The following is a 15,892-nucleotide window of genomic DNA, read 5'->3' on the forward strand; positions in this document are numbered from 1 at the left end:
AGGCCCCTCTCACGGCACTGCACGCCCTGGTGAGCTCACCTGCGTACCCCGCCATCCCCTGCCGGGCCCTGCGCAGACCCTACAAACACCAAGATGGCGGGAGGTCGGGCCAGCCCTCGAGGACTTGGCGGCTCCCCACCAGGCTGGCCCCGTGGGGGGCTGGTGCCTGCTCCCCACCCGCCCCCCCCCACAGCTGGCCTAGAGTGGCAGCCCCCACCCCCCGGCTGTGCACCAGGACATCTGCTTCTGCTTCCGCCTCCGAACCCCCGCTTCCCCAGCTGATGATGTGGGGTGAGGCACCTTCCCCACTCAGGCCCCCCACCCCGGACTGGTTCCCAGCAGTTCAATGCACAGCTACAAGAAGCCAACCTCGAACCTGACCATGGCCGCAGTTCCCACCCAGACCACCTTCCACGAGCTCCGGGTGGTGTCCCGGGACGTCTGTGGTCCTCATGACTTCGGAGGGCCTCCTGGCACCAGGTGGGTGAGGGCCGGGGATGCTGCTTGCTCAGTCCCCCCAGGGCCCAGGACCCCCCCCCATACAGAACAACCCCGCCCAGTGTCCACAGGGCTGGGAGGGTGGGGGGGCACCCACGAGTCTGTCTCCCCACCAAGCCTCGAGCCCCCGCGGCAGGACCGGGTCAGCCCGCTGTCTCCCCACCAAGCCTCGGGCCCCTGCGGCAGGACCGGGTCAGCCCACTGTCTCCCCACCAAGCCTCGAGCCCCCCCGGCAGGACCGGGTCAGCCCGCTGTCTCCCCACCAAGCCCCGGGCCCCCGCGGCAGGACCGGGTCAGCCCGCTGTCTCTGAGCCTACGACCTCGCCCTCCTTCCCAGCGGCCTGTTGTCCCAGGGACTCTGGGCCTGGCGTCCTGGTCCCCAGCGCCACAACCTTCTTCAACATTGTCTGCTGCAGACAGTGGTGTCTGAACCCGCTAGGGGCTCCAGAATGTGGAGGGGCCCGTGTCCCCCTACAGATGGCCAATGGCCTCCATCCACTGGCAGATTCATCTGGAAGGCCCTGGTTGTCACACAGCCGGGTGTCTGTGTGTCCACCCGTGGGACCCCCGGGGGGTCCCAGCGCAGACCAGGAAGCGGCCGCAGATGGTCTCGCCCTCCAGGCCAGATCCCCCAACCCCCGCCCGCCTCCCGCCCCACCAAGGCCCCGTGCCACCTACGTGTCGTCCGACTCGATGGCCTCGCCCCGCGCGGCCCCACCCTGGATGGACTCCATGGCCGTGGAGTAGAGCGCCTTCTGGCCCAGCGGCCGCTTCTCGTCCGCGCTGCTCTGGGCGCCCTCGGCCTGCCGCTCGCGCTCCTGCTGGTCGATGTTGTGCACGCCCAGGAGCAGACTGTAGTCCATGATCTTGAAGCTCTCCAGCACCTGCCGGAGGGGGTCAGGAGGTCACGCTCCCCGCCCCCTCCCCACACCCGGCTCCTCCGTGCGGTCCCAAGCTGCGTCTGGGTCCGTGCCCGCCCCGTCCCACAGCCACACGGGGGCCTGTCCTGACCCCCGTCTCACGCGTGTGAGGAGACCGGGCGGGGGCCGGGCCACGCGCAGGGTGGGGGGCACCTGGGGGGCCGCCTCTCCGAGTAGGGACTGGTCGTTTCCTTCCTCCTGTCAGAGCTCTGGCCTGCCCGGGGACAGCTGGGGAGCCTGGGACCCCTCCTGGCCCCAAGGGCTCTGACACCTGGACACAGGGAAGCAGGTCCAGAGAGGTCTGGGGGGTCGTCTGGGGAGACCGGGTACAGTTTTCAAAAAGGCCTGGGGGCCAGCGGTGATGGGCCGAGGGGCCAGGGATGCCGCAGAAGGCTCTGGAAGGCCCGGGATGCCCCTCATCTCTAGAGCAGCAGGCACGATGCCCCCCGGGCTGCAGGGGTTGAGGAGACCAAAAGGACCCGCCCTACAGGTGCTCATGCGGCGGCCGCTCATCCAGCGTCACCGTGTCCGGGAGGGGACCACGGAGGCTGGAGGCCGAGGGCCCGCCCCGCGCCCCAGCCCTGCAGAGGCGAGCCCCACGGCCTCACCAGGCAGTCCCGCTGCAGCGTCTTGACGAGCGCGGAGAAGGTGTCGGCGTCGAGCAGCAGCCCCTCGGGCATGTCCTGGATGAAGTCCAGGTCCTTGTAGGTGGGGATGGTCTTCTCCTTCTCCTTCTTGCTGGCCCGCCGCTTGTACGTGGAGCCCTTGAGGTCGAACTTGAGGTGCATCTTGACGACCCGCGGCAGGACGTTGTTCATGACCACCACGCGGATGTTCTTGCCGCCCGACTGCACACAGTACAGCCCGTAGAACTTGGGCAGCAGCGTCCTCGGGTTCTGGTTGAGGTTCTGGGGGCGGGGGAGCGGCAGGGTCTCAGGAAAGCGGCGGCCTGGGAGCCGCCCCAGGAAGCCCGCGCTGACCACCTGGGCCCCGGGCCAGCCCCTCCCTCGGCCCTCCCAGCATCCAGACGTGCGCCGGGATCTGTGTCTCCCAGACGAGAGGCTCCAGGAGGGCCCCCGGCCGAGGTGTCAGGGCCAGACCAGCTGTCCCACTTGCCCGCCCTGGGGTGACAGGCGGGCCCGGCCTCTGGGCGCCGTCCAGGGCAAGGATCGGCAAACTCTGGGGGGAAGGCCAAGTCCAAACACCCACTTGTTCTCCCGCCGCAAGCTGACAGCTCTGTGTTATAGAACACTGCGGGGCGAAGAACAGAAAACTAGCGTCTTGGGATGTGAGGTTTCCCTGAAACTCACATTTCAGTGTCAGTAAGTGAAGGTCACGGGCGCCGGGCCACCCCGGGCTGCTCCCTCGAGGCCCTCGGGGGCCCTCCCGCTGCAGCAGCGGGCGGAGCTGGGACAGGAGAGGCTGATCGGCTCTTTACGGGAAGCCTGCCGACCCCCGACCTAGGGGAGCCGGGGGCCCACCCCAGCATCACGTGCCCCAGACGAGACCCCCAGGCGCAGATGGCGCACAGTCCACGCAGAGCTGCCCGGGAAGGCCCAGCAGGGCAGGTGGGCACTCAGGCGGAGCCCACCCCCATCTGTGCCGGCAGCAGGACCCCGGCTCCCGCGTCCACCTCCGCCCGGGGGTCCGTGGAGCCCTTCCAGCTTGTGAGTCACATGGGGAACGGGACGCGCCCCAGCAGCTGGGCCTTTGTGACATGCCAGCTGGTGGCCCGGCCCCCCTCCCCCACGCCTGAGTCACCAGCTCCAGGAGCCCCACGAGACATGATTTCTGGGATCCGTGACTCAGGGCTGGCGGGGGGTTGGGGGGGGCCTGGGGAGCGAGGGCGGAGCGGGTGCCCCGCCCCCAGCCCCCTGCACCCCACCCGGCTCTCAGGGAAGGCCCCGCGGGCCTGGATGGCCATTCCTGCCTGCCGTGTCTGGGGAGGGGGGCCGCGTGAGGGGGTCCTGAGGGCGAGGCTCAGTGGCCCAGCAAGGCTTCCCGACCCTAGGAGAAGGGTGGGCGTGCCCCGGGGACAGCTGGGTCCTCTGGGCCAGAGAGTGGCGAGGGAAGTGCCGCTCACCATGTAGTAGCCGGGCAGCAGCTTCTGCAGGAACTCGGCCTCCTTGTGCATCACCGTCTTGATGATGAACTCGTCGTCGCTGGTGACGTAGAACAAGGAGCCGCTGGCACCAGGGTTGGACAGCTCGATCAGTGGCTCGTTGCACAGCGAGTACTGCGGGGGCAGGGAGTGGGCAGGTGGGTCGCTGACACCCCACGGGCCCAGCGGCTAGTGGACAACTCTGGAACAGGTCCCTGTGTCAGCCTCCTTTTACAGATGAAGAAATAGGCTCAGAGAGGGAGACTGACGTGCCCGAGGCCACACAGCACAGATTCGATCCCCGGGCTGACCGGCAGCCTGGGTGCTGATCTCCTAGGGCCCAGTCCCTCTCCTGTGAACGACAGACTCCCGGGTATGTTGGGGGCTGACACATCTGGCCAACACTCCCTCCCCAACCTCCCCCGCAGCTAGGTAAGGCCACAGCCGTCGACTCGGGCTCAGGAGCTGCCTATGGGAGCTTCTGAGTGGGGCTTCAGGGAAGGCTCCCTGAGTGGGGGACTAGAGCTGGGGCACCTCGGGTTTGTGCCCTTCCCTCCATCCCATCTATTTCCACCTGGAATGCTGATGTGAGAGCTGGAGCCCCAGTCACCATGCTGGCTCAGGAAGTGACCTTGAGTACGGAGGCCACGCACCAGAACAGCAGAGAGAAGGGGAACCTTTGTCTCGGGGCGCAGCCCCCCGGCACCTGGCACCCCTACCTCTCTTCCCACCGACATCTGCTTCACCCCCGGGTTTGCTGCCCAGCAGCCTCACACATCCTCCCTACTGGCAGGACATTCTCGGACGCAAGGATTGCTAAGGGTTCTGATCGCGGAGGGTCCCCAGCACCCAGGACAGTGTCCAGCCCAGCTAGAAGGCTAGGTCCTACAGGCTGTTCTCCCCGAGCCTTTCCAGCTAGTGAGTCCATGAAGAGCTTTTCAGGACTAAGGTTTTTGTGGTGGGTTTCTGTCCCTTGAGCCCCCCGACCAAGGCCTGAGTACCACCGGTGTACAGCACGGAAGAGGCCGCAGCATGTTCCCCATTGGGCGGAGGGTGCCAGTCCTCCTCGGTGAAGTGTAACACGGGGGCTGGCAGATGGCGGCAGGGGGCGGGACACAGCTGAGAAGCGGGGACGCCCCCTCCCCAGGGGGGCCGCAAGTCCTGCCCACCCACAGCCACAAGCCACCAATCCCCACGGAATCACAGAGGCCCACGCCCAGCTGCCCATGCTCTCCCTCCTCACCTCCCACCTGCTCCTAGGATGGCAGCCAAGGGTGGGCAGGGACCCCACAGGGGCTGGTGTCCACGGCCTCTGGAGCCCATGGCTACCCCAAAGGCACTGCAGCCGACCCCAGCTAGCAGGAGAGGGGAAGTGCGGGGAGACACGAGTAGGGGAAGGGGATTGTGCGCTTTGTACAGAAGTTTAGGAGCAGAGAATGTTCTAGAACTATGTGGCTAAGAGCAGCTGTCCTCAGGGAGTGTCCCTGGTCCGCGCATGGGGTCAGGCCTCACACGGCCCATGCTGCCAGGGTGACATGCACAGACCTTCCAGCCAGGTCACCAACCGCCAGGGTGGTGACCCCAGATGTGCCCCCTTCTCCCTCAGAGCCCAGGGGGGCACCTGGGGCCCAAGGCTGATTGACTACCCATGCTCCCTCCCCCGGCTCCCCCCTGCTTTCCCTAGCTAAAGCTAACATGGGGCAGCACAGGGTTCTCACAAACAGGGACAGTGGGCATGCCCCCACGAAACTCAGGACCCCATGAAATTTGCAGCAACGGTGGCCCCAGAAGTCTCTAGAGCCAAGGCAGTGCCTGTGGCCCCTGGGAGCCCCTCGAGAAGACACAGGAACCCCAAGGGGGCAGAGCCGACAGGCAGGGACGATCCAGCCGCGTCCGAGCTCCCCAGCCCTACTGCGGGAGGGCCTCTCGGTTCCAGGGGGCCTCGTCACCCCATCACAGCAGCAGGGCAGGTCTTAAAGAGGACAGAGGACACCTGCTGAGTACCCACTCGAGGCCAAGACAGGACCTCGGCTGCCTTCGTGTGTCCACTCTGGGGCCAGCACCCGCCAGCTGGTGTCCGCATGCCGCTAACGGGCCCCAGGCCATCCCGTCGCTGGCACGACTAATGCCGTGGACCTTCGCTCTACCCGAGACCCAAAATCTAGGGTCACTTCCACTCTAGAACCATCAGGCTGTTCTCCCTCCGATAAGGTTGCGGGACCACAGGCAAGGTCAGAGGGGGAAGCCATGGAGCCTGCCATGGACGCTGTGGTCTGAGGACTGGACCTTGACCTTGGCAACTGGACAGCGGGACAGCTGGAGAACCCCTGGCCGGAACGAGGGCTGGTCCCCGGTGGAAGGACATGGTCACGGCTGAGGGCACAGGTTCCCGTGGACCAAGAACCCAGCGGGAGCACGCAGCTGAGGTCGTGCCAGCACACAGGGAAACGAGTCACCACCGGGAAGAATCAGCAAGACCACGGCCCCAGGGACGGCAGATGGTGGGGGGACTGGGCAGAGCAGACCAGGCGGCTAAGGCCCTGCTCCCGTGCAGGGGCGGAGGTTTCTGGAAGACAGTCGCCGAACAACGGAAGTGCAGACTGGTCCCCGTCTACACACGCCCTGTAACTTCCAGGAGCCCCACTCGTGCGTTGTGAGATCAAAGGGTAGGGCCTACGTTCCCATTTTTCTCATCTGAGAGACTGAAACCACACCAGAACTGGGGGCACATGCTGAGCTGGTCCCCGCGACCTACCTCCCCTCAAAGGGAGGCAGGACCTGTGATGTGGCCGGGGTGACAGGACAGTCCTGTCGCTCATGCTCTGAGGAACAGGCCCCGGCCAGTGGGCGAGGAACAGGGCCCCCAAGACGTGGGCTTGGAAGCTGACCATCCGCCAGGCTGGTCCCTCTGAGTCTCTGGCCCCAGCCTACCCTCCACCGCCACACTGGGCAAAGTATGGCGAGCTGCACCCAAATTCCCGAGCCACGGAAACCACGAGGTAACACACATGTGTTTCGTGCCTCTCAGAACTCGTGGCACAGCAGTAGCGGGCTGACCACGGCTCTCACCAAGTAATCGTCAGGTCGGATCCCGAAGAGCTCCCGGAAATAGCGGAAGGCGACGGGGGCATAGGTCTTGAACCTGAAGTCCTGGAAGTGGTGGGCGGGGGTGAGGTTGCTGCCTTCGCTGTGGGGCAAGAAGGGAGGCTGGTGAGGGACAGGGACGCTGTGGGCACCTCTCCCACTGCCCGGGCCCAGAGCAGCGCCTGAGGCCTCCCAGTGTGCAACCCAGCAACCAGCACAGAGCTCCCCTGGGGCCAAAGGGTGTGGCTGGTCTGGGGCAGCACCCGGTATCCACTCCCTCCCGCGCTAAGTCCACTGCCAGCCTCTCGTGACTGCTCAGCCAATGCCACAGGCGGGGCAGAAACAACACATGTCATTTCCAGGTCCTGCCCCAGAGGTCCTGTGCTCCCAGTCTCCTTTCCCTCCTGCAGGTGGAATGCAGGCGTGATGGCAGGATCCCAGGCAGCCACCTGGCAACACTGGCTGGAAAAGCTGCACATGAGAATGGAAGAGCCCCTAGAGGGGACAGGGGACCCCAACACCGGGGAGCCGCCTCACAGCCCTGCACCGCCCGGCAGTGTTCTTCACGTGAGAAAAAAAGAAACTTTACGTTTTCTTTTCCTGTTTTCTTAAAATCGCTGTTACGCTGCATCTCTCTGATTCAGCAGAGAGTTAAGAGCATGACATACGGAGTCCGACCTCCAAGCCAAGAAGACGGCAGGAGAGGCCCGAGCTCTTCCCCGCAGAGAAGAGAGTGCGGAGAGCAGCAAGGCTGTCGAGCACTCGATGGCCGCTCCGCACCCGACGGCCGCTCCCCGGCGCGGGGCCTGGGCCTACCTGGGGAAGAAGATGCTCTCCACAACGTAGAAGTCCTGCATGAGCACGTCGCGCTCTGGCTTGGAGCTCAGATTGCCCACGGTGTAGCCGATGCCCAGCTGGATGGCTCCCTTCAGGGTGGACGAGGTGGTCTGCGGGAAAACCCCACTGCATCAAGACCCTCGGCCCCCAGGGTGACAGACCCCAGGGCAGGAGATCGGGGCCCCTGCCCAGTATGTGTCACAGAAGCGCTGACCTCTGGGCTGTCCCTGAGCTCACACGACTACACAGCAAGGAGGTGGCCTGGTTGAGACCCCCATACCACCTCATGCGGCCCCAAGGCCCATTTCCCATCAAGGTTCTAGAAGGTTCCAACTTCTCAAAACTGTCCCGACTCAGCTGGGGTCTACCGTCAGGATTTTCTTGGGTGGGGGCACATAAATGTACCCGATGACAGCCAGACTTCATGTCTGCAACCCGGGGTCCTTCTACCCACTCTCCCGGTGATTAGCACTGTCGCGCTGGGCCAGCAACACGCTGCTCTGTGCCTCAGTTTCCCCACCCACAGCTGGGTGTGGAGATGGCGGTCCTGGCCATCCGGGGCTGCTGGCATTATGTGACCCAGGCGCCTGGGCTGAAACTGCCCAGACTTGAGAAGGAGGCGATGGGAGCGACAGGTCATGGGACGGGGTGTGAGTCTAGGCTCACGGAAATCTTCTGGAACTGACTGTGGGGACAGCTGGACACACTGAGAACACGCTAGAAACCATCGAACTTCGTGCTGCCCCCATGACCTCTCGGCTGGCTGCTCCGTTAGGAATGTTCCCTGCGCCCCGCCTGGCCTGGCGTCCCACAGGCTTCCCATCAGCTCAGCCTCGCTTTCCGGGGGAAGGAAGAACTGCATTTCCCCCTTCCCCCGACAAGCTGGCAGGCCCAGAGGGGCCGGAGGCTCAGACAGGGCTGCCGGCGACACCTGTGAATTCCGTGACAGGCAGCAAGGACCTCACCGGGACCAGGGGCCTGCGTGGAGGGGCCTGTCCCGAGAGCATCTGCCTCCAGCTGGACACGGGCACGGAACATCCCTGACCCTGTGTGGGGGCCCCGGGACAGCTGGGAGTCCCCCCCAACCAGCAGAGGGCAGAAGGGAACCTTCTTGTAGGTGGTTTCGCCAGAGGCGTCCACGCCCCGATGACCCAGCTTCTTCCCGTGGCCGGGACCCGGCTGTCCAGTCATCAGTGGGGCCTGGAGAAGAGGAAGCAGGAAATCAGCAAAGGAGGCGCCGCCGGGCCAGCGTGCCCTGGAAATCCTGACCAGACGGGCTGAGTCAGTGTCCTCACCAGGCATGTGGTGCGGAGGCTGCTGTGGGCGGGCTGTCACCAGAAGCGGCCACACCGCCCAACCCTCCACATCCAGAAGGGCCCACACCCAGACCGGCGACTTCCAGCTCCTCGAGAAAAGCAGGAAGATCGGCAACCCCAGCCCTTCCGCGTGCACGGGGGGGCAGCAGCCTGGCTTCAGGGGCTCCCAGGCACTGCTGGCACAGGGCCGGGTCATTCCCAAAGGCCCCACCCCTCAGGGCAGCCTTCCCCGTCCCAACAAGCGCAGATGTCCCCAGACATCACAGTATCCCCCAGGGCGGAGTCGCCCAGCTGAGACCCCTGGGGTGGAACTGAGGGAGAGGTCCCACCGGCCTGGGCCTCCTACGGGGACAGCCACGGCAGGCATGACAAGGTTCTGTGTGAGCGACTCCCCAGAGGACAGGGGTGGCAGGGGCCCAGGCTCAAGGCCCGGGTTGGCCAGCAGAGGGAGCTGGTGCCCCTCCAGTCCAGAGGCTGGAGTGTCACAGACGTTGACATGCCCCGTGCACCTGTGCCATCCACGGGGCCCATCTGCCCGTTCGGCCTCCAGCTGACAGTGCTCAGACCCACCTGACCCGCACAGCCCCACTGCCCCACGCCAGGGTCTGGGCAGCCCCACTAATGCCAACCCCCCTGCACCCCCCCCACAACCCCCTCAACCCCCGCCTTCGCCCCTCAGCTCCGCCGCCTGTGTTCTGCACGCCGGCCACCAGGGGGTGGGCTCTCCTCAGCGATGGGAAGGCGCACGCCCTCACCGGCTCCCCACTGCCCTGCAGCTGCTCCCTCCAGGAAAGCCCTCCCCACAAGGACCCCACGTGCCAGGTGGCATCTAGGGGACATGGAGGTCTAGGGCTCGGCGGCCGGGCGCAGGCACCGGGATGCCACACCAGGGCACATCCTGGGCGGCTCCCGGAACGCGGGACTCAGAGACACGCTCCCACAGGCTCCTTTCAGCACCAGGGACAGTGCTGACCCCCCACCAGCACTACCCCAGCGCGAGGGCAGCCCAGGGCACACACTTGTCCCGCTTCCTGCCCACCTCTCCGCCCCCGGTCTCCTGTCCCTCTGTCCCTCACTGTCTGGGCCGGGTCCCACCCGCTCCCCTCCCTGAAACTCAAGACACTGGCCAGACTCAGGGAGGGACCCAGGGAGGCACAGTGAGCTGCCCAGAGCCACAGCACACTCACCTCCGTCGGGGCCATCTTCTTCTGGGCCAAGCCTGCGGGAGAGAAGGGAGAGGCTTCAGCCCGGAGAAGGGGTGGCCTGCCCTGCCTTTGCTGCACACAGGTGCCTGCGGCCTCGCTCAGCTCCCCGGGCCCCTACAGAGGGACGTGTGGGCGCAAGGTGGGAAGTGGGCACCAACCCCGAAGACATCAGGTCCCCAGTGGCAAGCGACTCGCTGAGCTGACACAGTGCTGTCTACACTCACAAGTGGGAGCTCCCCACTCAGGCCACGGGGATATCAGGTAACCCATGGGGTCAGCTCCTGTCCACACAGTCCCTGGGGAGAGCTGCTCGCCACAGGGAGAGGCTCACAGTGAGGGTGCGGGTACGTTTGTCTGTCCGGACCCTTCCCTCTCATCCCGGCTCCCTGTGAAGCCACCCACTGACCTCTCCGAGCCTTAGCGTTCTCGCTGGGCATGCAGGCTTCTGCTGAGGACTATCTGTTCAAGGAGCGCAGACGGCCGCTCCCCACAGATAACGGGCTTTGCGGGGGAGGGGGGCAAGTCAAGGCCCCGGAGGTGACCCTGGGTTCCCAGGAGGCCTGGTGTCCTCACGAGAGGGAGGCAGAGAGTGGGGGTCCCAGAGACAGGCAGACCCCGTGCTGCCGGCGGGGTGGATGGGGGGGCATGGGCCTGGAGGAGGCAGGAGCTGGGTCTCCCTGGGACCCCGGGGGGGACCAGCCCTGCCCGTGCCGTGGTTTCAGCCTGTGAGACCATTTCAGGCTTGCGACCTCCAGTGTGTGCTAGTCAGCGTGTGTGGTTCCGACCCAGCTGCGCTGACGTGTCACAGCTGGAACAGACGCTCCTAACCCTGGGGGTCTACCACGGGTCGGGCTGGCAGGAAGGCAGGGGGCAACCAGGACAGACACGCTCAAGGGCTCCCAGTCGGGGTGGGGGCGGGAGAAGGGCCTGGACGGTGGAGTGAGAGCCAGGAGGATGATGTGGGAGGAGGGGTCAGGTCGCCCAGGGAGGACTTGGGCCTTTCCCCCAGGGAGGTGGGAGCCCTGGAGGGCTGTGGGCACAGGACGGAAGGACCTGACTCGACTGCTCGCGGGCGCCCTCTGCTGGCCGCTGCGGGAAAGATGGACTGGGCGGGGTTGGGGGCGGAGGGTGAAGGCAGAAGCCGGGAACCAGGGAAGGTTCTGGCGGCTCTGGTCCGGGTGGGAGACGCTGGGCCGGGCCAGGTGGAGGCGGGAGAGAGAGGGCTGGGCAGATTCGGCAGGTGGGAAGCCAGGGCGGACGGGCTCTGCTCACTGGAGGCAAAGTGAAGAAACCAGCGAGTCGAGAGCCCACGGCTCCGGCCGAAGTGACGAACAGGGCAGGGCGGCCTCAGTGAGACACGCGTCGAGGCCGGAGCGGGCGTGGGGACGGTCAGGTGCCCGCGGCTGAGCTGTGTGAGACCAGCCGGACCCCCAAGTCCAGAGCTCAGGGCAGGGCCAGGCTGGACACAAGGCGGGACGTCGTCCCACCAGTGGGGGGTGGACGAGGCCGGCCGGGAGCGGAGCGGGTGGGGAGGGACGAGGCCCCAGGACCCCACGTGGACGCTGGGGGAGGCACCCCGGGCCAGGTCTCCCCCCAGCAGAGGAGGGGCCCCTCCACTTCTAACACCAGGTCGGGCCAGAGGCTGGGGACAGGGGAGTGACTGCTGATGGGAACGGGGTTTCCTTTGGGGGATGAGAATGTTCTAGAATCAGTGTGGTCAGCTGCACCGCATTGTGAATACACTAAAAACTAAACTGTAAGCTTAAAAGTATGAATTATGGTTTATGAATGATACTTATGGAAAAAACGAACCCAAGAGGACCCTGAACCTGGGGTAAGCCTGGGGCAGGCAGGGTGGGGGACGGGTGTCCTCTTTCAGCCGGAACCACCACTGTGCCCTGGGCCTCGGCCAGATGCCGGCGATGGTCCAGAGGAACAGGCTAGGTGGGTGACTGGCCGATACCAGGGTCACGGTCGCAGGGACCACCAGGGGCCACCCTAGCCAGAGGTCAAAGCCAAAAGACCGAGGCTGGTCACTTGCCCAAGGCCCCAAGTGCCCACCCGCAGGCCAGTGTGGGTGTGGGACTTCCCAGCCTAGGCGCCCTAGACTCAGGAATGAACCTGGGCCTATCCTGAGGCTTGGTCAAAGACAAGCAGGCAATGGAAGGTGCTAGAAAGCTGACTAGTTATTTGTTGGTTTTACATCTGGGGTGTGGGGGGAGGAGGAAGAGAGAAGGAATGAGGCCAGAGGTAGAGCACGCAGAACATTCTGGACATGGCTTGGGGGCCCCTGCAGTCCCCTCCCCTTCCTGGCCAGCCTGGGGGCTCTGGGCCCTGGAGCCCAACCAACTGTGCCCACCTGTGACCTCTGCAGCCCCCAGCCCTTGAACCTGGGGCTCTCTGCCTGGGCGGTCCAGGCCTCCCCCAAACCATTCCCACTGCCCCTGAGTTCTCCCAGCTTGTCAGGGCGGCCTGGCGGCTCCCCTGCACGTCCAGGCCACGCCAGCCCCAGCGTCTGTCAAAAAGTCCTGCCCGGGTCGGCCTCACCTGGGGATGCCTCAGGGTCACCTGCTTCACACCCAGGGTCCCCACGACGGCCACACTCCTCCTGCCCGATCCACACTCTGGCAAGGGAGAGACGCGCCCTCCTACCTGGGATGTCCAGGACCCACACCAGCGGAGGCCATGCAAGGCTACACGCCGGCCTAGGGTCGGGGTGGGGGTCCGTGTGCCCCACCACAGCCTGATGCCCGCAAGTAAGCCCGCTGCTCCCTCCAACACCCCTGAGCCCTTGAGGGCTTTGAGCACCTTCAGAGGGCGGTGGCTGCTCTGGGCGGGTGGGCTGGGGAGGTCCCACGGCCCAGCCATGCTTCCGCCAGCCAGGCCAGGCACGGCAGGCAACAGGAGCTCCTCCCAGCCCGAGACAAGACCCGTTCTCTTCCGAACCAGCCACCCCATTTTGAGGAAATTAAGTTTTAAAAATAGCCTGGGGAGGGAGAGAGGCCCAGGCTGGGCCAAGACCTGCCCTGGGACATGGCTTCCTAGCTGCCAGGGAAAGGCAGGGGGCGGCCAGGCCCGGAGAGTTCAGGGTAAGGGGGTGACCCCATGCTTCCCCCACTCCCTAACCCCTAGCTAGCCCCTACGGCCCACCGCTGTGTGACCTCAGGCAAGTCCCTCCACCTCTCTGAGCAGCTTTCCTCTGGTCTCTTCTGTGCCCCCGTGAGTGAGCAAGGGTAGGGCTCCCGAGCTGGGCCCCCTCTCCCTAGCCCACCATCCCTCGCCACCGTCAGATCACTGCCCTACCCTGCAGACCCTGTCCTGTCCTTCCGGGCAAAAATGACACCAACCTCAGGGCAGGGGGCCTCCTCCCTCAGGGCTTGGCCTGCCCTGAGCAGGGACCTACTAATGTTTGTTGACTGACTGACAGATGGATGGACAGACAGACACCCTTTCCTCTCCCCTGGTCTCCAGCCCAGCCCTTGCCCCCAGGCCATCCTCCCTGCACTGGCCACAAGAAGGCACCCGTGAGCACCCGAGTCAGGTCCCTCCCTCCCCTGCTCACAGCCCTCTAGCGCTCCCACCACCCTGGGGCAAAACCCCAAGTCCTCCCTGGGGTCCCCAAGCCCCGCGTGACCTGTCCCATCTCCTCCTCTGCCCTCCATTCCTCCCTCTCCCCAACTCTGCTCCAGCCATACAGGCCTCCTCACTCTTCCTCTGACATGCCTGGGTCCTGCCCCAGGGCCTTTGCACAGTTTGCCCCTCCCCCAAACACCACTCCCAAGACACTTGTAGGGTTTGCTAACTTGCTTCATCCAAGACCTGACTCAAATGTTACCCCCCTCCGAGCTGTCCCCCAACCACTTCGCCCAAAACAGCCCCTCTGAGGTCACTCTCCTAACCTTGGCTTTCTCCGTCTCCCAGACACAGAGCAGCACCCAGTACCTCCGTGTTATGTACCTCCCACCAAAGGGAGACCTGGTCTGCTCGGTTGCCCCCTACAGACACCTTCAGAGCTCTCTGAGTACAGAGTCTCTGCCGGACGCGGGCGGCAGGTGGGCAGGCATGAGGTCTGGCGGCTCCGTGCAGGGGCTGTGCCCCTCCTGCCCAGGAAGGGTGCCAGCTCTGCGTGACTCAGAGCCACCGAGAGAGCACAAGGACAAGGCAGGCAGGGCCAGCAGCCCCGAGAAGCCAGGAAGTGGTGCTGAGGCCCAGCCGCAAATTCGCCCCTGATCAGCTGGAACCATCGGGCTGCCTCGGGCCTCCCGCGGCACAGGCCTGCAGAGCAGGGCCCCACGGGGAGGTGTGGGGAGGCTGGGAACCCCGGGGGGCAGTGCCAACCCTCAGTCCTGGGCAGCCTCGGCCGGCCAGGACGCTCACGAGTCACGCTTGCAAATCCTCTCTCTGAACAGGAAGAAAGGCTCCCGGGGTCGGGTGAGGACAGCCGGTTCTCTGCAGCCACGAGAGACTCTGTGCTCCACAAGGAACCGTGGGGCGCAGGGAAGGCCGGCGGCCTCCGATTCTGCCCTCTACGAGCCCTGAGCCCCCGCCGCGTGGAGAGGCAGGCCGCCCCAGCTGAGGGCTGGGACCAGGGTGCGGGAGCCTGCTGGGTCCCGGGGGCCCTGCTGACCACGGCTGTGTGACCGAGCCCGGGCGCGGCCGGCCCAGGGGCACGATCCCAAGCCGACTCACAGCCGTCTTCTGTCTTCTCCGGCACTGAGCTCTGCGCAGTCTGCGGTGCGGCCACGGCTGACGGACGCGGGCACCCACTGACACGCAGAGAGCGTTTCTAGAAGGGATATGAGGATCTACTGCCAAGGGCTTCTTTGGGGACGGAAAAAAGAAACAGAACTTTAACTCCTCTGTCCAACTTCGATGCCTTACATTTAAAAAAGCATTAAATATATTCAAACGCTGATTGTTCCGTCTTACAAATAATGAGGTGCACCCCCCCCCGCCCACCGCGCTGCCCCGGGATGGACCCCGAGCCCACGACGCTCAGGGTGGGAACCAGACGCAGACAGTCACAGCGGGTGTGAGTCCACGCGTGACACGCCCAGACCAGGCTCCTCCACGGACGGAAAGGGGCTCACAGGGGCTGGGGGACAGGAATGGCTGATGGGGACGGGCTCCTCTTGGGTGACAGAATGTTCTGGAACTAGACAGTCGTGACGGCACGACATAGCTAATGCAGCAGCACCCACGGAATTGTGTCCTTTAAGAGGGTGAATTTATTTATTTTGGAGAAAAAGAGAACAAGTGTGCGCATGAGCTGGGGGAGGGGCAGAGGGAGAGAGACCCTCAAGGGGACCCCCGCTGAGTGTGGAGCCCCACCTGGGGCTCGATCCCATGTCCCGGAGATCTTGACCTGATCCAAATCAGGAGTCGGATGCTCAAGCGACTGAGCCACCCGGGCGCCCCAGGAGAGTGAGTTTTACGGTTCTGTGAACGCGTCTCAGAAACGAGTCCCTTCAGTTGCAAAACCACTGCCCAACGATGCGCGCCAACCGGAACGTTCTCCGGACATGCTCCCCGCCGGCAGGCAGTGCTGCGAGTGAGCGGACAAGCGGCCTCGGTCACGCCGTCCCCCGCACGGAGGCCAGAGGGGCCAGACGCCACCGACGTCGCGATCTTACTCTGCAGCCGTCATCCCAGGGGCAGCGAAACAGGGATCCAAGACACTCCCCGGGGTCGAAAGTGAAAAGCCTACGATCCCATCTCAGAATCCAGAAAGCCACTCAGCAAAATGCAACCCGAGTTCCACGTACGAAAACTCTCAGAAACGAGAGAAACGGACAGGAACGGGCGGATGGGGGGGAATGACTTCCTTACTTGAAAACACAGAAGGAAGAGAAAACCCACGGCAAACACACAACGTGCACCGCAAGGGGAGGGGTGCGGCCAGGAGCTGCCGCGGCCGTGGGATGCCGGCCA

The 15,892-nt window shown here is 65.0% G+C and overlaps 1 protein-coding gene across 3 annotated transcripts in view; it reads right to left on the bottom strand.

Annotated features, from left to right (window-relative positions):
* Positions 1 to 15,892, bottom strand: part of PIP5K1C (phosphatidylinositol-4-phosphate 5-kinase type 1 gamma) — a 49,980-nt gene that overhangs the window by 17,255 nt on the left and 16,833 nt on the right. For all 3 annotated transcript variants that reach the window (XM_032306139.1, XM_032306137.1, XM_032306136.1), the window contains exons 2-8: positions 9,944 to 9,975; positions 8,548 to 8,640; positions 7,420 to 7,550; positions 6,589 to 6,706; positions 3,502 to 3,654; positions 2,027 to 2,326; positions 1,177 to 1,382 (exon numbers count right to left, since the gene is read on the bottom strand). In XM_032306139.1, coding sequence (XP_032162030.1) covers positions 1,177 to 1,382; positions 2,027 to 2,326; positions 3,502 to 3,654; positions 6,589 to 6,706; positions 7,420 to 7,550; positions 8,548 to 8,640; positions 9,944 to 9,975 — 1,033 coding nt within the window. The remainder of the gene's footprint in view (positions 1 to 1,176; positions 1,383 to 2,026; positions 2,327 to 3,501; positions 3,655 to 6,588; positions 6,707 to 7,419; positions 7,551 to 8,547; positions 8,641 to 9,943; positions 9,976 to 15,892) is intronic.

Source organism: Mustela erminea, chromosome 1, assembly GCF_009829155.1.
Source record: "Mustela erminea isolate mMusErm1 chromosome 1, mMusErm1.Pri, whole genome shotgun sequence".
Taxonomy (NCBI): Eukaryota; Metazoa; Chordata; class Mammalia; order Carnivora; family Mustelidae; genus Mustela; species Mustela erminea.